The following is a 19,945-nucleotide window of genomic DNA, read 5'->3' as shown; positions in this document are numbered from 1 at the left end:
ACAATCTTGCTGCTAGATTTTTGAATATTTTTACGTAAATTAATGTGTGTCATGTGGCTGTGGAGTTCACGGTTTTATACCAAAGGTGTGTGTTGACCAAAACATGTGAAAATGTCAATCCTGGCAGCAGCCTTGTCATGTCTGTTGAGCACTCTGCAGAGGTGAAAGCAGAAGGTGGCATAGCATTGGCAGCTTAATTGTAATTTGGCTAGGGCTTGTCTACATGTGGAAATTTTCGGTACTAGCTTTCCAGATGACAACTTTGGACTTAATATTTTGTACCATAAGTAATTACGTTTAGTTCATTTTGGAGGGGGATTAAAATAAATCACACAAACGCAGCAGTAGCAGAGAATAATTCACTTGGAGAGTGAGGTGAGGGAGGTGCGTGAGTGAAAAACAACTGTTTTGCTTTAAAAATCCACCCTCAAACTGATTTTATAATAGCTTCCCTGTGTAGAGAAGCCTTTAGTTCCCTTGCAGTGCTGGGAACCCACATCAGGACTTAACGCACTAAGCAAGCCATTGCTATGGAGGCAGAGTTGCATAAAACTTCAAGCAAGCTGTGAGCCTTGCAAGGCGCTCCACTCATGTCCAATTTGAGGAGAATATCACAGGGTTATTTCTTTCTTCATTTTTGTTTCAAATGCTTTAATATGACCCAGGATCCCCTGCCACTTGCATTTCACAGCATGCCAGGAGGAGGATCCCTGGGCCTTTGTCTTCGATTTTTTTGTGCATCTCCCCACAGCCTCCTTGTGTTGGCTTGGCTGGAAAAAGTCTGAGTGGGTGTAATAATGTATTGCTGCCCTAAATCATAAAGAGCAGAAGCCCTTACCTCTGGGCTGGAGTAATGCGAGGGCTTGCTGCCGTCACTCTCGCTGGAGCTGCTTTCACTCTCTGAGTCAGACTCTGAGCTGGTCTCGGATTCACTGGAGCTGCTGCTGCTCGACCCCTTGCTGGAGAGTCCTGAGACTCGGGCGTTGGACTGCGGCACCACCAGGCTGCCAGCCCCACACACAGCCCATCGGGGAGGGGGGAGGGAAAAGAAGAAAACAAGAACACAAAAAAAACACATGTAAAAATCATGGTGTTTTAGGGAGCATACCTATCTGAATGCCTGTGAGCTTCTCTCTGCTGCTAATGAATGGTGAAGTGAGTTCAACATTGCATTATTGTAATAGGTGGGAAAATATGCAGTTAACCTCATATCCTTTTAGATCCATAGCCTTTGCCATCTCTTCTTCATCTGGGGGAAGGTCATTTCATGTTAGCTCGTCTATTTTCTCATTCAACAGACATTTTAGGATATATTAAAAATATCAAATGTTAAAAAACAGAGTACAGAAAGCAGTCTTACACTGTCTAATGAACACTCTGCACAGAGGTGAAAGCAGATGAAAAAGGTGAACAGTTAAGAAACGGAGTTGAACTCCACAGTACCAGTCATTTATAAGTAGTAATAGCAATAACGATAATATTAACAATAATAATGCATCCTCACTGGAGCTTCCGACCCCCATCTTTTGTTCTGCACACTTCTTCACCTACCCGTAAATGATGTGGTTATCTGTATATACCATCTTGATATTGACAACTGCAAGACTTAAGACACTGATCCTGCAAAAACCTGAAGAGCTCAGGCTTGTGTTTTTGTATGTCAGCAGTGCAGTGCTGTCAGTAGAGCTACTTGCCTTCTTAAAAGTTATGTTTGCATGCAAGTGTTTGTATTATCAAGCCTGACAGCAGAAGAAATGTATACTTTCCTGAAATAGTTGACCATGCATATTAAAAATATCACAGTCAGTCATAAAGACTTGAGTGTGAAATGTCCTATTAAGTCATCCAGCTTATTCCCCAGGCAATGGAAGATTGTTCCCTATAGCAGGGTGCATTTTCTAGTGAGTTGTCCAATTTGATTTTAAATGACTTGAATGCAGCTTTTACTTTTACCCCTGGGAAACTTCTCTGCAAACTAACCCAAATTCCACTGTCAGAAATTTCTCTCCGCATTCAACCTGAAGTTGCCCTTTTAAAATTTATCGTTGTTACTTATTATTTCATCCTATTACTAATAGTTACTATGATAAATTATCCTCCTCCCTTTTTGCTTTCACATATTTGTGGGCTGTTTTCCTGCCCTACTTCAGTCATCTTTCAGACAAGGCCTTACACATTTACTTCTTCTGATCTTTCTTCATAAGTCATTATCTCCAGGGATATGGGATCATTTTTATGGCTCTTTTCTGAACTCATTCCAATTTGTCTATATCTCTCTGATAACAGGATGCCCAAAACACAGTGCAGCATTATAGATGGGTTCTCACTAGAGCCCTACAATGAAGGGCTATTACCTTCCTGCGCCTTGATGCGTTGCTTCTGTAAACATATACCTGAGCTGTGATGGAATATATAGTCCATTAACACTCCTACATCTCTTTCAACGCTGCTTTTTCCAGAATTCCTCCACTGATAAATACATTTTAGATTCTTTGCTTCCAGAGACATTAGCTTGCTTTTTTTCTTCATACCAGATCTCATTTTCTTCTTTACTGCGCATGCTTCCAGCTCCTTTAGATTTATTTCTCTGCCCTTAGAGGTGTCTGCAGCAACTTCTAATTTAGTATCAAATGCAAACTTAATTAAATGGTTGTTCACTTCCTTTTCCAGATCACTAATGAGACTGTTAAATAAATGCCACATGAAACACACCGGTACCCTAATAACCATCTCTTCCAACTCCATTCACTGGTGTTTATCATTACCCTTGTTTATGCTCCATCAGTCCAATATTGTGGCTAATGCAATGTGATCTTGGAGATGCATTTTGTGAGAAATAATATATAATAATTAATTACAGTTCTGCTATGTTGCGCCTAATGAATTGTCTTTACCTGCTAATGGTGCATTCCATTCTGGAAAACTGGTACCTGACGCAAGCCACATGTGGCAGGCAATTTCTGGGGCTTTGAAAAGAGGCCAGGCCATCGGAGATGCGGTTTCAAGTCAACTCCACGATTCCCCACGGCTGCACACTTCTTGGCCCTATCCTTGCCTCCCCTAACATATGCCAACCTTTCCCTGCCAGACCACCTGTCTTGCACAAGCCAGTACTCCCACCACATCTCCTTTACTTACAGCGTCCCCCTTGCCTTTTGCTAGGAAGCAGCACAGCTGCCCATGGCTTTCTTGCTCCAGAGAGTTTCTGGGTTGCTTGGGTAATCGTGCGGCTGTTGGAGAGCTTTCTGCACCCTTCGAGGCACGCGGGGCCAAGGCAGTGCAGAAAACCTCACCTGTGATCTCACCTTACTAATTAAAGCAAGTAGAATAAACAGGAGAGGGAGGAGCTGAGATGCATTTATATTTTTGACCTTTATTTCCATCCTTGTACCATCAGGCGGTACAGAGAGGCAACAGTAAAAGCTCATGCTCTGGCAGAACAGCTCGCTGCTACATGCATGTTCACAGAAGTGCCTGCCAGCTCTTGGGAGGCAAGAGGTCTGTCATCATGCACAGTCATTAAATGTACCAATTACAATGAGTGCCTTTAAAAACCCACCCTCTGCTATTTTTGTTGTTACTCATGATGTCTCTGTCTAGCCAGGTAGGTGTGGTAAATACAAGATTTTCAGGCAGCCATTTGTATAACAGCATTAAGGCACAGAGGTGCCCAAAACAGAAACAGCTTATAAGCTTGTAAAAATTTTCCTTCCCGGAGAAGGAAAATCGATGTTTTGTGCACTGCTTTGGGACAATGCAGTTTTCCACTTGTACAGGTTGCCCAGTAAACTTTAGATATAACTTGCTCACTTATATTAACAGATTACAGTCAACCCCTTGCTAATAAAATAGTGAGAGCTATATAAAGGCCGTTGTGAGTACGTTTTCTGGTTTTGCTATTTTTTTTCTTCTTTTTTTTTTTTTAAAGGGAATATGAAAACGTAACTGCCTTTTCTGACAGTGTAGCTTAGGGAATGCTTTTGACAGTGTCCAACTCTGATGAATTTCCAGTCCTCTCCACAACAGCATTGTGACTGTTGCCTGAAAAGTTCTTTAACATCACAAAACATCTGCACATTTATGTCCTGCCCATAGTGACTGTGGTTTTAATTTTTAAACCATCATTTTTGTTTGGCATTGACTGAAGTATTCAGAATTGCTGTGTAGGGGATGAGGGAGAAAAAACCCCACAGTAATATTTCTTTCCTGTTGTGACATGAAATGTTTTTCTAGGCTGCTGAATAGAAATTGTTACTACAGCCATAGATATAAAATATAATTGTTGGACTCTCCACAAACATCTGGAAATCTATGTTTGCTGCTCTAATGGTAACCAATATACTACAAAAATTCAGTATTACAATATTTTCCCATTTATGCTGATACTGTTGAAGTCTCCTGTCCCCCTTCTACCTTTTCCATTTTTAAATGTAGCATATTCTTCTAAGGATCCTCATTATCTTATTGTGACCAGGGTGAAAACGGTTACATGTTTCCTCATGCATTCTTATTAAAAAACTACCATTATTTTAAATTGGCGACTTCCATTTTGGACTGTTCTTTCTAAAGTATGTAAGCAAGATCATGCAGTCAAAATAAAAGACCAATTTACATTTTAATGACTGTGGCATGTAACATTCATGCATATTTTGCTACTGGCTTATGCCCCAGAATTAATTACTACATCATAGAAATGATATTTTTATTTTAAGCAATTAAAAAACAATTTGGGTAAGAAACACTTTTCTTTAAAGCCCTTGATCGGAACATGCACTCTCTGACTAAATTCCTTGTAAAGTTGCCAGAAGTTCAGTAATAATATCACTTAACAACCAACACACCATCTGAAGTTTCTGATGAGATATCTCGCATCATCCTGGCTACATGGGACTTGGGCACCTAAACACCATGCAAGTCCCCAACAACCTATTTTCCTGCACTGCCTAGTGGACAAGTCACCCTTCTCTGAAAAACTGCTAGATACCTTGTAGCCTCAGTTCTTCTCAGATGTGCAGGTTCAGAAACACAGTGATTTGTGGAGAGTAATACTTCTTCCCCCCTCAAACTAATTTGTAATCCAAGATGAGATGCAGAGCCATCTCAATCCCTGGAGAAGCCTGAGAGGTTAGTTGTAGTGGGATCAGTTATTAGCTCCATCAGACTGCATGGCCACGGCCAGCCTTTGAACAGCACCAAGGTGGTTTAAACACTTGTGCAGGAAGGTGCCGACTTTGCTCTTCAGTCAGTGGAGAGAGATTCCAAAATCAGATTGCCTCAGTGACCCTCAGGAGACCTCTTGAGGTTAATCACGCTGGATCTGGGTCCTACTCTATACTTCATATTAAGCTGCTGCTTACAGCTGCACTACTTTCCATGATAATAAATCATGGCGTTCAGCACTGGCCACAAGAAGTTCCCGGGCAGCTAAGCATATGCTGCATTGCAGGAATTCAGTCTCAGTGTTTCAAAGACAGACGGCATGGATGCCTGATCAAGGTACAAGTAAAACAGATGCAGTTCTTTAACAAAGTGCAACTATTTAGTAACAATATTAAATGGATTCAAAAGAGAACAATCCCTCCTGTGCTGAAGAATTTGTGATCCCAATTCTGCACTGCGTTACAATATGAAGGCACTTTATACATTATCAAGAATGCAAAGCAAGGGAGAACCAGGCCTTGAAGAAAAGACTGTGCCAAGAAAACATATCAGAGTGAGCCTCTGAAATACTTTTCCAGCCACAACAAAGGCTATGCAAATGCTTATGCTTCATATTTTGGAGTCCAGCCCATCTGTGTAATTTCACTTTGCAAGAATTGTATCCAGACCCTTATCAAAAAGCTCAGTAACACTATCAGACACTATCTGCTGTATTTGTTTTCATGTCTGGAGATGGGACAATATTTAGCCACTGTCATCTGCATTGCTGTGATCATCTAAACTATTTTCCTTCTAAATCTCACCCTACGGTACCATCCGTCAAGCACTGTGCAAGTACCGAGTGGCTCCAACTCCCCATAGGAAAGATGAATGCAACAATTAGTGTGAAGAGCTGACTTGAATAAACAAATGACACTGTTAGGGATCACACTGTCAACATTGAGAGGTAAACATGGAGGTGGTGATCTGAATTTGTAGATATCACAAACGTTCGAGAAAATCCTAAGGAAGACTCTATGAATGCTTGCAGTATTTGAAATACCCAGAAAATCTATCAGTGTCTGGAAGATCAAGGCCAGTTGTGGGAAAACAAGACTCTGAAACATACACCAGTCCCTTAGTTGGTATAAACTGTCATAACTCCATTGACTTCAATTAGGCTACGCTGATTTAAATCAAACAGTAAACCTGACCAAGACTCTGAAATGATATTTCAAACTCAGTGTTGAAAACATATTCCATGGTTTAAAGGAGCTCTGTTGTCAGAGTCTCTATTTTTATTCCAGATTAAAGTATCTGAAACACCACTTCCTTCTTCCCTTGAAGCCAACCTAAAACCCAGTGAAGGTCTTTTACAGAAAACTCTTTATCCCTTTGTTGCGAGAAGCAAATTCCATGTGGTACTTCCTCAAAGCACAAACTGAGAACATCATGCCAAGATTGGTATAATTATCTCTGCTGCCTGGCACTGAAGATACTGCACATCTCCCATGCACACAGTAGGGAATTCCTGTGTCGGTAATTGTGAATGAATCACAGAGGCAACGGAAATGCCCACTTCTTGCTGCTGCCCCTGTGTATTTTTCAAATTCTGTTTCAGCGAAGACATCTGAAGCATGCTTACCATGGGGGTCTATCTGGACTTGCAGATCAGGCCATCCCAATGTTGTAACAGAACATATGGGGATATTTTCTGAGGCAACTATAGAATGCCAAGTAATAGCACCACAAGGATAGCCTACAGAATGAATGTGGATGTCGTCCGTTCATTTCAGGCCAAAATCATGCTGAGAAAAGGGAGATGATACCATAAACTCTAAAATACGCACCCGCTTGAGGACAGCCAGATAACTCCATAGTTTAAAATATGAAGGCTGGTTCTGTACTTAACATGCAAACGTGAGTATAAGGAGCTTCTGCTCTAGTTTTAGCTCCACCATGTCGAGTCTGAATGACCAAATCAGTCGACCCTTCCAGGGCTCCGGTAACCATCCTAGCCATAGATGGCAATGACTGAACTTGCCTACCTTCAGTGTGTTAGGAGACGTCCTTCATTATTCTTTAAAAAGCACTTGGATATCCTTGTTCCGAACACAGTACGGAAGTCACACAAATTTATATTTTTGTTCCTTTGCTAACCAAGAAGATGAAACCAATTAACTTTCTCAGTTTTTTAGAGCTATCAATTGTCAAAACCTACCGTTCACTAACAAAAAAAGCAGCTAACCCTGCCATGGTCGGCTATTCAGGCCTGAAGGTAAAAAAATGAGGCTGGGCACTTCCCTTTCTCCAGGTAAATGATTTCCCAGGAGTCTGTTAATATCTTTAGGAAACAGAAATGTTTTCATACCTCATTCCTATAATGGATGAGGTATGAAATGGGAGTCATGATGAGTGAGAGTCCTGGAGGTTGTTCGGCTTGTCAAAATATATAATGCTTCTGCAAAAGCACCGCATTACCTTAGCCACACCACATTACCTTAGCCGCACCACCTTTGCACAGCACAACTAATAAAGCACAGCTGCTAAGAACAGACTTCATAGACTCCACCTATATTTTAACACTGTCCTTGGGAGTTGCTTAAATAGTTTGTGCTGACAAGACTACAAGTATCATCTGATAATGCAAACCTAAGGTAAATCAGGTCTCTTCAGAGTCAGGTGTGCCCTGTGAGATTGCGGCTTAATTGCCAGAATAGTCACCAAAGAAAAACAAATTGATAGGAAAGGCTGTTTAGAAAAACAAGCTATGAAGCTCATGCACGCACAAAAAACCTTCAAGAAAATTCAGTCTGGCAAGGGGGTATCTACTTAAGGCCTGGTTGATACTGGAAGCAGCAGAATCACAGCTCCTACCTTGAAGAAATATGGCAGGAAAGAGAAAACCACTGAAAAAAAATTTGGCCAAAAAACCCCTCCTAAAATGAAATGCTACATAACAATTAACAGTGACATCTCTGTATAAATAGCTCTACCAGGAGGAGCGTGGCCAGGGTATCTGAGCTGAAAGGGTCCAATAGACCTGGAGCAGCATTAGCGTGGGGATGAAGTGATTAGTCAGCAGGCTGACAGCTGTGCTGGGAGCCTGGTGCCAGACTCCAGTGTATGCTTTCCTCTGCTGCCAAGTGTTTGCTTGTCGCTCCAGATAAATGGAGCATCAGCAGTGTTTTATTTGACCTGCTCACAAGAAAAATAAAGCAACTCTGACTTCCTTGGTGTGTTTGTCGTTGACCTTGCATCAGCTGAATATGAGCAGAGAGATTCCCTAGTCCAGGAAAGTTAACTCTTCAGTGGAAGAGGAGTGATAGAATCTTTTTACCTTGGTAGTATAATTAGTCTCTTAATGGCTCGAAGTATGGTGACTTAAAAAGAAAAAGTGACAGGTGCAGCCTATGTGTCCTATACTGTCCTTGGAACATGCCCTTGGACCAATGGCCTGGAGAATGATGAACAGCTTTGAGAATAGTCCGTGAACAGCCACCCTCCTGCCTCCAGCATGAAATCAGGAAACCATTTCTACAGAGACTTTTTGGGGGAGGGGGGAGCGGGGGGCAGAAACAAATTCTAAGTGGATGAAGTTTTTGAGAATATTCAGTCAGACGGCACCGCTTTGGATTTCCCCTTGAGACCAAGGGCAATGGCTTTTGTGTGTTTTCCTGCATGTGTACCCTAGAAGTTTAATTTTTCTCTCTTTTTTTCATCAGTTTGGTTGTGTTAGGGACTTTCTCTTTGAGATCCCCTCTGTTGTCTGGTCGAGGCCAGCTTCTGCTGCTGGGTGGCAATCAGACACAGTGTCTTTGAGTTACACGTCTGAAAGGGAATGTAGAACACACACTTTTTCTGACCTTTAATGCTCTCGATGTGTGAAGGTTATCCTTCATGGTGGCTAAGACTGTTAGTCTGGACGCTGGAAGCAGCGTTACTCAAAGAACTTTCTTGGGAGATATACCCTCTCCTCTTCTCCTCTAGGAATCTAGCCCTCTCACGTCAGATCAAAAGGCCCAGGGAAGGGGTAAGAAACCTAGACAGACTTTGCAAGAAGGAAAAAGGACTCCTTCGAGCACTTGTAGATCTATGGTATCGTGGCTGAGTCTGTGGTCAGGCACAGTTTTTCCATATCCAATAATACTGAAGCTTTGGATGTCTTTCTGGCACTCATTGATTCCTTGTAATAACCAAGTGTGTTCTTCTGGACTCTACTACTTTCTAATCTTTCCTCTTTTCCACCGGTCTCTCCTCCCCTCCTCACTTTGAGGAAGTTCCTTTCCTGGTAGCAGCAGGAGTTGCTGCATACAATTGCCAATGGTCTCCAGAGAACATGAGTTCATTTGCCCAAGGGAGATCAGATTACTTAGGTTCACTGAAGAAGGTAGATATCACTAGAGATGAGCTCTGCTCCCCTTCCTGTTACATGAGTTAAAAACATGACTGCATTTCATTGGTTTGCATGATAAACCAGATATGCAATAGGAGCTCGGGACTGAGCTATCAGAAGGTCTCATTAGAGTGAGCTGTTGTGAAAGTAAAGATTTCATGAGGCTCCGCACAAGTTCTTTTGGTCACAGGGAAGCACTTGAGATGCTGAACCCTACCATCTGAAGAACAACTTCTGGACTGATGGCCCTTCAAGAGAGAGGAAAAGCTCCATAGGCGTCCCTTTTTCACAAAATCTTGATGTCACATATGCAAGTAGGAGGGGAGATCCTTGTGCTTCAGCAAAATAAGAAATCAGCAAGTTACACCTGAAGTCAATGAAAATAGGAAGAAAAGCACTAATTTAGTGAGGGGTGAATGGAAATACGTAGTGTAAAGAGTGACAAGGACTAAGGACTGTTTGTAAGTCAGCTGCCAAGAGGTCACCTGAAGACGTCAACCAAGCCAATTTTCTGACTTTGTGAACAAATAAGTCATGTGACTCATACAGTCAGGACTTCACCTATTGTGTAGGGCTTAAAAAATTACTAAAAAAGAACGTTGCTGAGTTAAACCAAGGTGGAACTGGACCCTCCTGTCAGATTTTGAAATAGCTGGCCAGTGGGGTATAGGATAGTGGGTTTGTAGGCATACAGTTTTTCTGACCTTAATTTACAAGGGAACCTAACTAATGCCTAACTTCATCCCCCAAAAATACCTTCTGGAGATTCCTACCTCTCTTGATAGACTAGAGGGAATCTAGGATCCTAAGGGTCACTTAAACAGTATGCCTGGTATGCCCAACACCATGTGCATTTTGATCTGAATGGGAAGCAAGGGAGGTTTAGTTCACACTGCTCTTCATGATTTCCCTTTCAGGGTTCAGTCAACTCTCTCCACTTGTCCTAAAGACTGAGGGTGGTATGCAATATGAAGACCTATATCCACTCCCAACTCAGTACTCCACTGTTTCATTAGAGCACTATTAAAAGCTGATCCCCTGCCAGATTCAATGGTATCAGTACTACCCATCTCAGGAATAGATGCTCCACTAACATTTTGAAGGTGATTCCAGCAGCTTGGTCATTGGTGGGATAGGCTTCAACCTGCTGGGAGAGATGTTGCAAGGATAAAGGTAATTAAGCACTGGAACAGATCATCAGGGAAGATGTGGAACATCAGTCATGGTAGTTTCAGAAATTAGATTAGGCAAAGGAATAATGCAAAATGTTCTTCAGAGTGGCATTAATCCACTATCTTCAAAATGTCTCATCAGGAGAATTCGGTATCAGTTCCCTGGAAATTAAACTGGGTGTTGCTTTTCTTGTCTTATTTATTTCCTGAAGCATGACGTATAGTTGTACTGCTGTCCAAGAAAACAGCAATTGTTGCTTGTGAGTGACAGCTTCATCAAGCCACAGAAGAGAACCGCTGCAGTGCACATGAGGAAAATCCTCGTCTGCTTTGGCCTACCATCACCTTATTTCAGAGTTACTGTTAACGTAAGTCATGTTGTGGCTGGCCATCTAAACGGACAGCCTTTTATAATTTTCAGACACAGTTGTACCTCGCTTCAGCACGGCTGTCTTTTGCCTCAGTCATCAGGGCCCTGGGTATGGTTGTGTCTTGCAAGACCTCTCGCTAAGCTCTGAGAGTCCAAGTACAGATGAACTTGTGCAGATAAAATTACTAACTACCATAATGGCTGCCCAAATGGGTGCAATAAATTTCAGAGTGAGACAAACTCTCTCAGGTTTTACTGACTCTTAATGTTGCTGCTGCCAGCTTTAGTGTTAGTCTTTGACTCAAGCCATATTCTGTTGTCTCCCAAAGGTCTTTTCGGCCCGTCAGCTCTAATCAATATGCTGCCTTGAGAAGGAGCTTGTTTTAAGTAGGTTTGCTCGCCATAAAGAACCATATAAAGAAAATTTGACTTCTACTCCTTGTCAGCATATATCATTCCCTATGCAGAGCAGCATTTAGATAGTCTGTTAGTTGAATCCAAGTGCTGTCTTTTATATGTTTCAAAAAATGACAAATGCCTTGAAAAAATGCATAGTTGTTCTATAGAAGACATTAGGCAGACTCAGAAATGGCAAGCAGAACAGTTAATAAAGCCCAGAATTGTAGCAGAGACGATGTTAAAAGCTAATTAGTTTGAGATTATTTGAAGACTTGTAAAAGATTCTTCTGTTCTCCTTTCTGATGTAAATACAGCCTGTTTTCCAGCAACATGCAAAACTATTTTAATATGTTTTTAGAAAGAGTTTGCCCAGGATATGCTGTTTACCTATTATTGACATACTAGCTCAAAATAAAGGATGTTTAAAACGAACTTCCAGCTGTTGAATATTTGCCTGTGGTGCAGCCTTAGCTTTTCAGGGGTCTGAGTCACTAGGAAAAAAACTTCTCCCATTCTGACCAGGCTCAGATTCTTGACTCCTTATTCTGGCTTAGTAGCATTGCACTTTACAGCTTGGACTGGAGTATGCAGAAGTGTTTACGAAGAGCAGGAATGGTCTGTCTAGTGAGGGTATCAGGATCTGACCCACTGTAACCCTGCAACACAGTGTGCAGGTACGTAATGAAGGATTTTAAAATAGAGAGCAGCCCCTACTAGTAAACTTTGCTGTGCCTTCCTCAGTTATAATGTATCAAGGTGGCCTGTGAAAAACAATGAGTAAGTATGATAAGCACAAATATATTAATCTACGTTAAGAAAGAGTTATATAAATTGCCTTTTACAATTGAAAGGAAAAATCAAATGTGAATTGCATCCTTTTGTTAGATGTCATCCCTGGAAAGCGAACTTGAGGTTTGTTCATGCACACACAGATGATGAGGGGAGGCAGAAATAAATTACAAATATAATTTTATTAGCTTTATTAATCTAGAATGTGGTACCAATGTGTCTGGACTCAGTGGCTCCCCAGCTACACCCTCCTGCAGGATGTTATCAATCCTTTATTTCTGTGAAATGCGCTACCAACTAGTAGGAAAAGCACTAGAACTGTATGACATTTTAATAAAAAAAATCGGTCTTACACCATGCTGTGTCCTGATGTAGTTAAACTTATATCTTCCAATATACCTTTCAATCCGTATCTCATATTTTTTGCTGTTCATTAACTGCCATGCATCTTTTTAGGTTTCTTATAATATTACATTATCACTAAGGCATGCCTAAGTGCCTTTGCCTGTTCTTCAATGTATCTTTTGTTCTCCCTGTCTCTCCCAGGGAGGCAGAAGGGAAATACACACATGACAGTGAGGAGAGGGCACGGGAACAGGGAGAAATATTGCTCATCAGCGCTGCTTCTCCCTCCTAGTGCCACAACAAGCTGTTACTGCCTTCTTCCTCTCTCTGCCCCCAGGCTAATAGTCCTCTTCTGGCACTCTGGTCTTACTGCAGTATCTCAAACACCCCTCTGCCTGCCTCAGGTCCCCCATAGTCTAGGATGTGCTGGCCTTCTTCAGAGCAGGAATTTACATCTAGCAGTGTGATCCAGCAGGGAGACTGTTAAAGGTGTAGGAGTCAACATGTGTTGCTGCTAGGAGTTCAGTGTCCAGCTGTGAGGATATATGTTCAGTATTTCTTTAAAAGTGTATCAGGTCACCTGCCTGCAGCTGGTAAACAGCTGGGGGAAAGCGTAAGATGCTGCACAAGAGCTCTGTGCAGAGGATGAGATGGACAGATGGGTTTCCAGGAGAGTATTGTTTTCCATAGTCAGTGCAGCAAGAAGGTAACCCTTCGGGATCTTTTTACCACCCCAACATGACTCTAAACCCTGCTAGACAAGCCTCAGCTTGGGGAGAAAGATCAAGTGTTGGGTCTTTGCCATTAGCTTAGACACTAGGGGAAAGGGCTAGATGACTTTGTTGATAACTAGCTGGAAGACCCCAGCAGGCCTTCAGTCAGTTTTATTAATCATAAAAGTCATCAAAAATAGCCAGTTCCTCAGGGGCAAAGAAAAAATAAAACCTCAGAAGAATGAATCAGGGCAGGCATCTCCCATTCCTAAGAACACTCTGTTTGCATTCGGCGCAGGGAACTGAAAGGGAATACTTAGGAGTGAACCTCCCAAGTGATATAACCAAGTGCTTTCTCAGGGAAGGGGCAAGCACTTTCTTATGGACTTAGACTGCAACAAGGAAAGATATTGATGGACTTTGTGTACAGCTCAGAGGCACTGAACTTTCAGGCAGTTGACTCCGAGGCTTGCATGTCACATCCAGAATCAGCAAGAGAGTTTTCCCCTTTGCCTTTGCGCTTTGTCTTTCCTCTTTTGCTTTTTTGCTTTCCCCTTGCCTCTCCGTTTTCCCCTTATCTTTCCCTTTTCCACTTCCACTACCTTGCCTTTTTTTTTTTTTTAATGGATAGAGATAACATCTATTTGCCTCCATGCCACCATCCAGTGCCTGTGCTCTATTTCAAGTAGTCTTTGGCTGCCTTTGCCGTACGAACCTGTCAGGCCCTAAAGATGTCTTACATATCTTAGGGCTTCTCAAGTGACTTTAGATGCCTGTGTTAAGGTAGCTGAATTCCATCTTAACTTTGTCGCCTCACAGTTATGAAGAAATCCTTCCAAAGCAGCCCAAATGTAAAACAAAACATTGCTGTCTTCCTGGGTCTGCAGACAACCAGAATCAATAAAAGGTATAAACTTTCCTACCAAAATTATCTTTATAGGGATGTTGACCATAAAAGACAATGGTAGTTTAAATATAAGCATTCATTTCTCTTAACTGAAAAGGTTTCAATAGTGAAAAAAACTGTGGATGAAGAACCAGGACATAAGGCAGGCAAAAAAGAGGATGGAGAAGAATCATAGGTGGTGGGAAGGAGAGGAAGCTTGCAGAGCCAGTTTTTCTGTGGTCTGTGGGGCTGGCGACCCAAATGCGTACAGTAGGTGTATGATGCAGATTTTCTGCCCAGAAGATCTGTTGCCTCCCTGCAACAACAGACATAATTTTTGGACTTCTGTGGCCTGGGCCTGGGAAGACTTGGGTGAGACTCCATGGACCAGTGTAAGCACAGGTGATCAAACATCTGGAAAGCAACTTTGTGGACAAGGCCCTGAGGGTCCTGACGGACACCAAGTTTACCATGAGCTAGCAATGCTCCCTTGCGGCAAAGGCAGCCAACAGCACTCTAAGCTACAGTAGGAAGAGTGTTGCCAGCAGGTGGAGGGATGTGATTCTTCCTGTCTACTCAGTCCTGGTGAGACACATCTGAAGTACTGGATCCGGGTGTGGGCTCCCCGGTACAATAGAGAGGCATGGAGCAACTCCAGAGAAGTGCCATGAAGATGAGTAAGGGATCGGAGTATCTTTCATATGAGGAGAGACTGAGAGAACTGGGAGGGATAAATACCAGATTGGAGGCAGTAAAGAAGACAGAGCCAGGCTCTTATCAGTGGTACCCAGTGACAGGACAAGATGCAATGGGCACGGATTGAAATACAGGAAGTTCCCTTTAAACATAACAAAAAACCTTTTTTGCTGTAAGGATGGTCAAACACTGGAACAGGTTGCCCAGAGAAGCTGTGAAGTCTCCATCTTGGGAGATATTCAAGACCCAACTGGACACAGCCCTCAGCAACTGCTTCAGCTGACCCTCCTCTAAGCGGGGGTTGGACCGGATGGTCCCCAGAGGTGCATTACGGCCTCAGCCATCCTGTCACCTTGTGGTACCCTTTGGGTACCACAAACTATGGTGCTTTGTGGGAACACAAAGCTCAGTGGGGGATGAAGCCCAACCAAGGAGCTGGGTAACTACGTTGGCACTGAATTGATCCTGAGCTCCATTTGGCTGTGTGTGTCCCTCTGCTGTGTGTTTAAAGCTCCCTCAGATGACTACATAAGTCATTGCCCCAACTTGACTGAAGTGTAGACTTGGCCTTGGGAACAGCACTACAGCTGAAACCATGTGCCAGCTGCGTATCACATGTTGGCAGCTTTACCCACTGCGCCATCCTTTTGCAGGCTACTCCATGCTTGTCAGAGTAAAATGGGCTCTGGGGGTGTTATTAGGTTCATTTGCTGCATTTGGTGTATTTTTCAGCAGGTGGAAGGTATAGCAGCAGCAGCCGCAGGCTGGAAAACTTCCTTTTCCTTCAAACGTTTCTGGATCGGTTTCTGAATGTGGTCAGCAGTGTCTGAGGCAGCCCATCAGGTCATGCTTTATTTATTTAACTGTACTTTTCAGCACCTCCCTCCTTCTATAAAACCTTGCTGTTAGGAGACTGCTTTACAATATTTGGGAGTATCTCTCAAGTGCAGTTGTCTAGCATCACTGCCCAGAGCAGCTGCTGACAATGCCAATGCGCCGAGAGCTGCAAAATCCTTCCTTTCTGAAATCAAGAGTAGAAAAGATCATCACGAAATAATGGACTAATGTGGCCATTCTATCTATGCTGCTCATAAATTAGATTTTGAACCTGGCAATTGCAGGGTAATTAGGAGGAGAGTAGCTTTCCTGCAGGAACATATATTTCCTATTCTGCCTGCCTGACACACTCCAGTTTAATTTTTCCTTTGTTCACTCAGCTCAGAGAACAGCAGTTACCAAAGGTGATAGCCTAGTGGCAATTTCTGAATCATGAAGAGACTTAGCACAGAAATGAGGGGAAAAAAAAAGAGGCAGGTATCATTAGTAATTAAAATAATTTTGAATTAAAGGGACTATTTCAATAATTGCTTTTGTATTATGATCATCACCACATAACCTATCCTTATGAATTACTAATACAGTGAAATAACAGTACTGTGGAGAGTGAGCTTAAAAAGACAACTTTCCTAAACACATAACCTCATCAGTGAGAGATAAGTAACATTTGGGCAGACGTTTCGGAATGGTAGGTGATGCCATGACTCTGATCACTAACAGCCATGCGATTTTTAAGCACTCTTTCCCCTTTTGGCCCTGTCAGAGAGGCACAGGAAACAGAGCAGGAATTCCCATCTCGGGTGGCCTGAAGAAGGTTTCACATTATTAAAATAGATGATTTCCTTCATCTAAGAGCCTCTAAGGAGCATAAATTACAAACAACATCAAAGCAAGTGAAAAGTTTCAGAGCAGACTGTCAAAGAGACTGCTGGGGTTTCCTTGGTAGATTTCCATTTTTAAGGAGTCTCAGTAATTTACTTTCTTTCTCAAAACAATTCCATATGTCTGTGGATTATTTACGGTTGTTTTGATTTTTGTTGTCAAGGGTTTTAAAGAAACAATATTGCAATTATTTAACGTGGGGAAATAAAGTTAGACAGACAGCGCCTGCAGCAACAAATTACTGGGATGATCTCATGGACTAAAACTTTGCAGACTTGCTCTGTGCTCTCCAGGGTTAGACAGCATGAGTCTAGATACAAAGAAAAGCAGTATAGCTAACTGGAAATAAGTATATGTCTGACGCCCTACAAATACAGCAACTAATTATTCAGGTTGCCATCACTGATTTTACAGGATGAAACACCATGGCAAGTGTGTGGCACAAGAATAAGGGCTGTGAGGTACGTTGGCCCAGATCTGAAGTAGACTTGAGAAAACTTTGTTTAATGATTATCGGAATTCATCTGATAAAACGTGCAAAGGCCAGCTGTGGTCTTAGATTAAAAGTCACCAGGGTAAGCTGTGAATGGATTCATGTTAGCTTCCTAACTTAGGGTGAAGAAATGACTATTATTAGAAAAGGCGTGGGGAGACTTTGTGCTGACGAGGTTATTAGCTAGTCCCGAGGAGGTGGCTCCTGCTGAGTGTGGGTTTTAAGTGCTTTCCCTGCAGGGGATGGTTGTCATTAGTCACTGGGACATGGACTGTGCAGGAGACTGGTGTGTCACACCTCAGCCCATGGTTCCCGTTTGCAAGGCCATGGGTATATTCAGCAGCGACCTACAAAACAGATACCAGGCTGTATTGACTACATCCAGGAAACAAGGCTTCATCTACGCAGTGAAGGAAGCAGGAAAAAGGATGGGGCTGTGAGAAGCATTGCTGCGTCTCTGGATCACCAAGCAGGAGATGCCAGTTTTAAGATGTCATTACGCTGGTCTAAGCTTCTGCTGTGTTGTGCTGGCAGCCAGCAACCATGTGAAATAAAGATCCTCAGGAGGAAAGCACAGGTCTGAACACTTTATTTTCCTTTAAGGGAAGGATCCCTCTTTATTTCACATGTGCCTGAGTGCATAGGTGTTTGGCCAAAAAAAGAAAAAGGGAAAAAGGTCTATATTAATTGTCTCCAAGCCTAGCAGCAAATGCCAGATTCTTAAATCTGTCATTTACTGCTGGTGAATTATTCCAAAAGTTATTCATAGCTCTTACCTAGTAATTCTTCAAAAAGTATTTTCATAAATGTTGCATCAATAATTTAAAAGCAGCAACAGCATATGATTTTCAGAGTGACCTCTGATTTGAGTTTCACGGCCAGGAGAGGATAAGAGCAGAAGACTAATCATACATGATAATCACGTGACATGAGAAGGAAATGCTAAACTGTGCATCTCTAATGAGTTTGCTCTGATGTGTGTACTTCCCTGGGCTGAACCGTAACAGGAATAGTCCTCCATGCACCACTGGCAAAGACTGAAGAATATAGCCATGGATTGACTTACTCAATGCTTTGCGTGGACTTGAACATTTGTGAGGAGCTTGGTCGAAACATGAGCTGGCTTCTCTTCAGTTTTTCCTGATGCAAAACTGATGGGATGTAGTTCCATCTCATGTCAAGCTTATAATTTAAAGCTGATTACCTTCTGCATCGAATGTATTTGTTTGATAACTCAAAGCTCTGATTCATTGGTTCAGCTCTTGATTGTGACTTTGATTTGATGACTGTGTTGTCCATCGTTAATTAGCTTGTTGTGGTTCTGCTAATATGGTGATGTGTTTTACATTTGTTTGCTTATTCTTAGTATACAGGGCTGGCTTATTCAGTCCAATTGTAACATGAGTCATGTCAACCAAATATGTATGTAACATAAATAAGATACTTCCCAGCCATGTGGCCCTGTAACTGAATAAATAACTCTACCTCCCCCAAGATGGTATCAAGATTAAAACAAAGCTATTAAAATGCTGTCTTAGTTAGCAATTAAACTAAAAACCCCCTCAAGATTGCAATGCTACCTTTAACAAGCTCTTTACCAGGTGCAAGACAAACCTAACACAACTGCTTCCCAACTAAGCAAACCTGTTTACATCTCAGCTTTGGAAACATATGTTGTTAATTTTAGAATTGCAGTTGCCATGTGAGCTGGGTGTCACTTCTAAAAGAAAAGAAAAGTACAGCTTTTGGGGATAATTATTGTTTCAGCACAGGTGCAGAAAGTGCATTTGAGCACCCTAAACATTCACACAAGCTAAGCTTTGACTCAATCAAACTGCAGCCTATCACAACCTGAAAACAGTATCATAAAATCTATTCTTTCAGGCATGGTATGGCCTCAATAAAAAGTCATGCAGAATTTCTTAACTTAACAGAGGCTCATCTTTTCTCCTTCCGGATTCTACCCTCCCTCCATGATCTCCCTGTTTACATTGGCCAGACTACCCACATGTTTCACCACTTCTTCATCCTTACAGCTCTTGGATTAACTGGAGAAGTGGCTGGCAGGTCCATGCAGTTATGGAGTTTGCAGTTGCCAATCCTTTCAAGCTAACCTCCCAATTCAACAGCTGAAGACTGGTGCATGATATCCCTGTGGAGCTCAACTCCAAAGCAGCCAAGGAGTGCGCTGTGACACTGTAGTATGTCTTTTCCATGTGGGGCAGTGGGAATTCATTTGCCATGCGTTCCCTCATTTAACCAGAGAGTGTATTCATAGAGTTTGCTGTAATGTATTTAAAAGGCTGATGTGGTAAATTACTGACATATCAACAATTCAAACCGGATCCCCAATTTACTGCTGCTCCATAGTGATACCAGACTTCTGGCCGTAAAAACAACCCTAGTAATTTGGGTAGGGCAACTCTGTGGTAATGGCCTGGTCTAATCAACCTGGGAGACCTTACACAGGCAGAGGAGGGCAGCAATGTACAGTGGCCAATGACAGAAATTTCTCATGGCTCTTGTAATACTAATAAATGGTTAATGCTACGTTTTGACCAAATGGAAGAAAAGAATAAAACACATTTCTTAGAAAATAATGTGGTGTTCGCTCAGATTAGCTAACTACATCGAATGCTAAGGCACTTGTCTGTTTTAACAATGCCCTTTGTCTGCACGGATAAAGAATATGTATGGAGATAATGCACGGCTCCAGGAGGGGGGCAGATATCCTTGAAACACAAGGGAGAAATTCCTGGATAATCAGGTATCAACCTGACATTTTTCACCAGCACTAAATCCCTCATAATTATTTAGGAAAATACACA

At 42.2% G+C, this 19,945-nt stretch overlaps 1 protein-coding gene across 1 annotated transcript in view; it reads right to left on the bottom strand.

Annotated features, from left to right (window-relative positions):
• The window catches only part of AFF3 (ALF transcription elongation factor 3), a 287,915-nt gene that overhangs the window by 43,642 nt on the left and 224,328 nt on the right, over nucleotides 1-19,945 (bottom strand). The window contains exon 10 of the mRNA XM_059815224.1: nucleotides 839-1,004. Within this exon, the coding sequence (XP_059671207.1) occupies nucleotides 839-1,004 (166 nt within the window). The remainder of the gene's footprint in view (nucleotides 1-838; nucleotides 1,005-19,945) is intronic.

Source organism: Gavia stellata, chromosome 1 (genome assembly GCF_030936135.1).
Source record: "Gavia stellata isolate bGavSte3 chromosome 1, bGavSte3.hap2, whole genome shotgun sequence".
NCBI classification, from domain to species: Eukaryota; Metazoa; Chordata; class Aves; order Gaviiformes; family Gaviidae; genus Gavia; species Gavia stellata.
The sequence above is the reverse complement of the archived record's forward strand: the minus strand, read 5'-3'. Positions and strand labels throughout refer to the sequence as shown.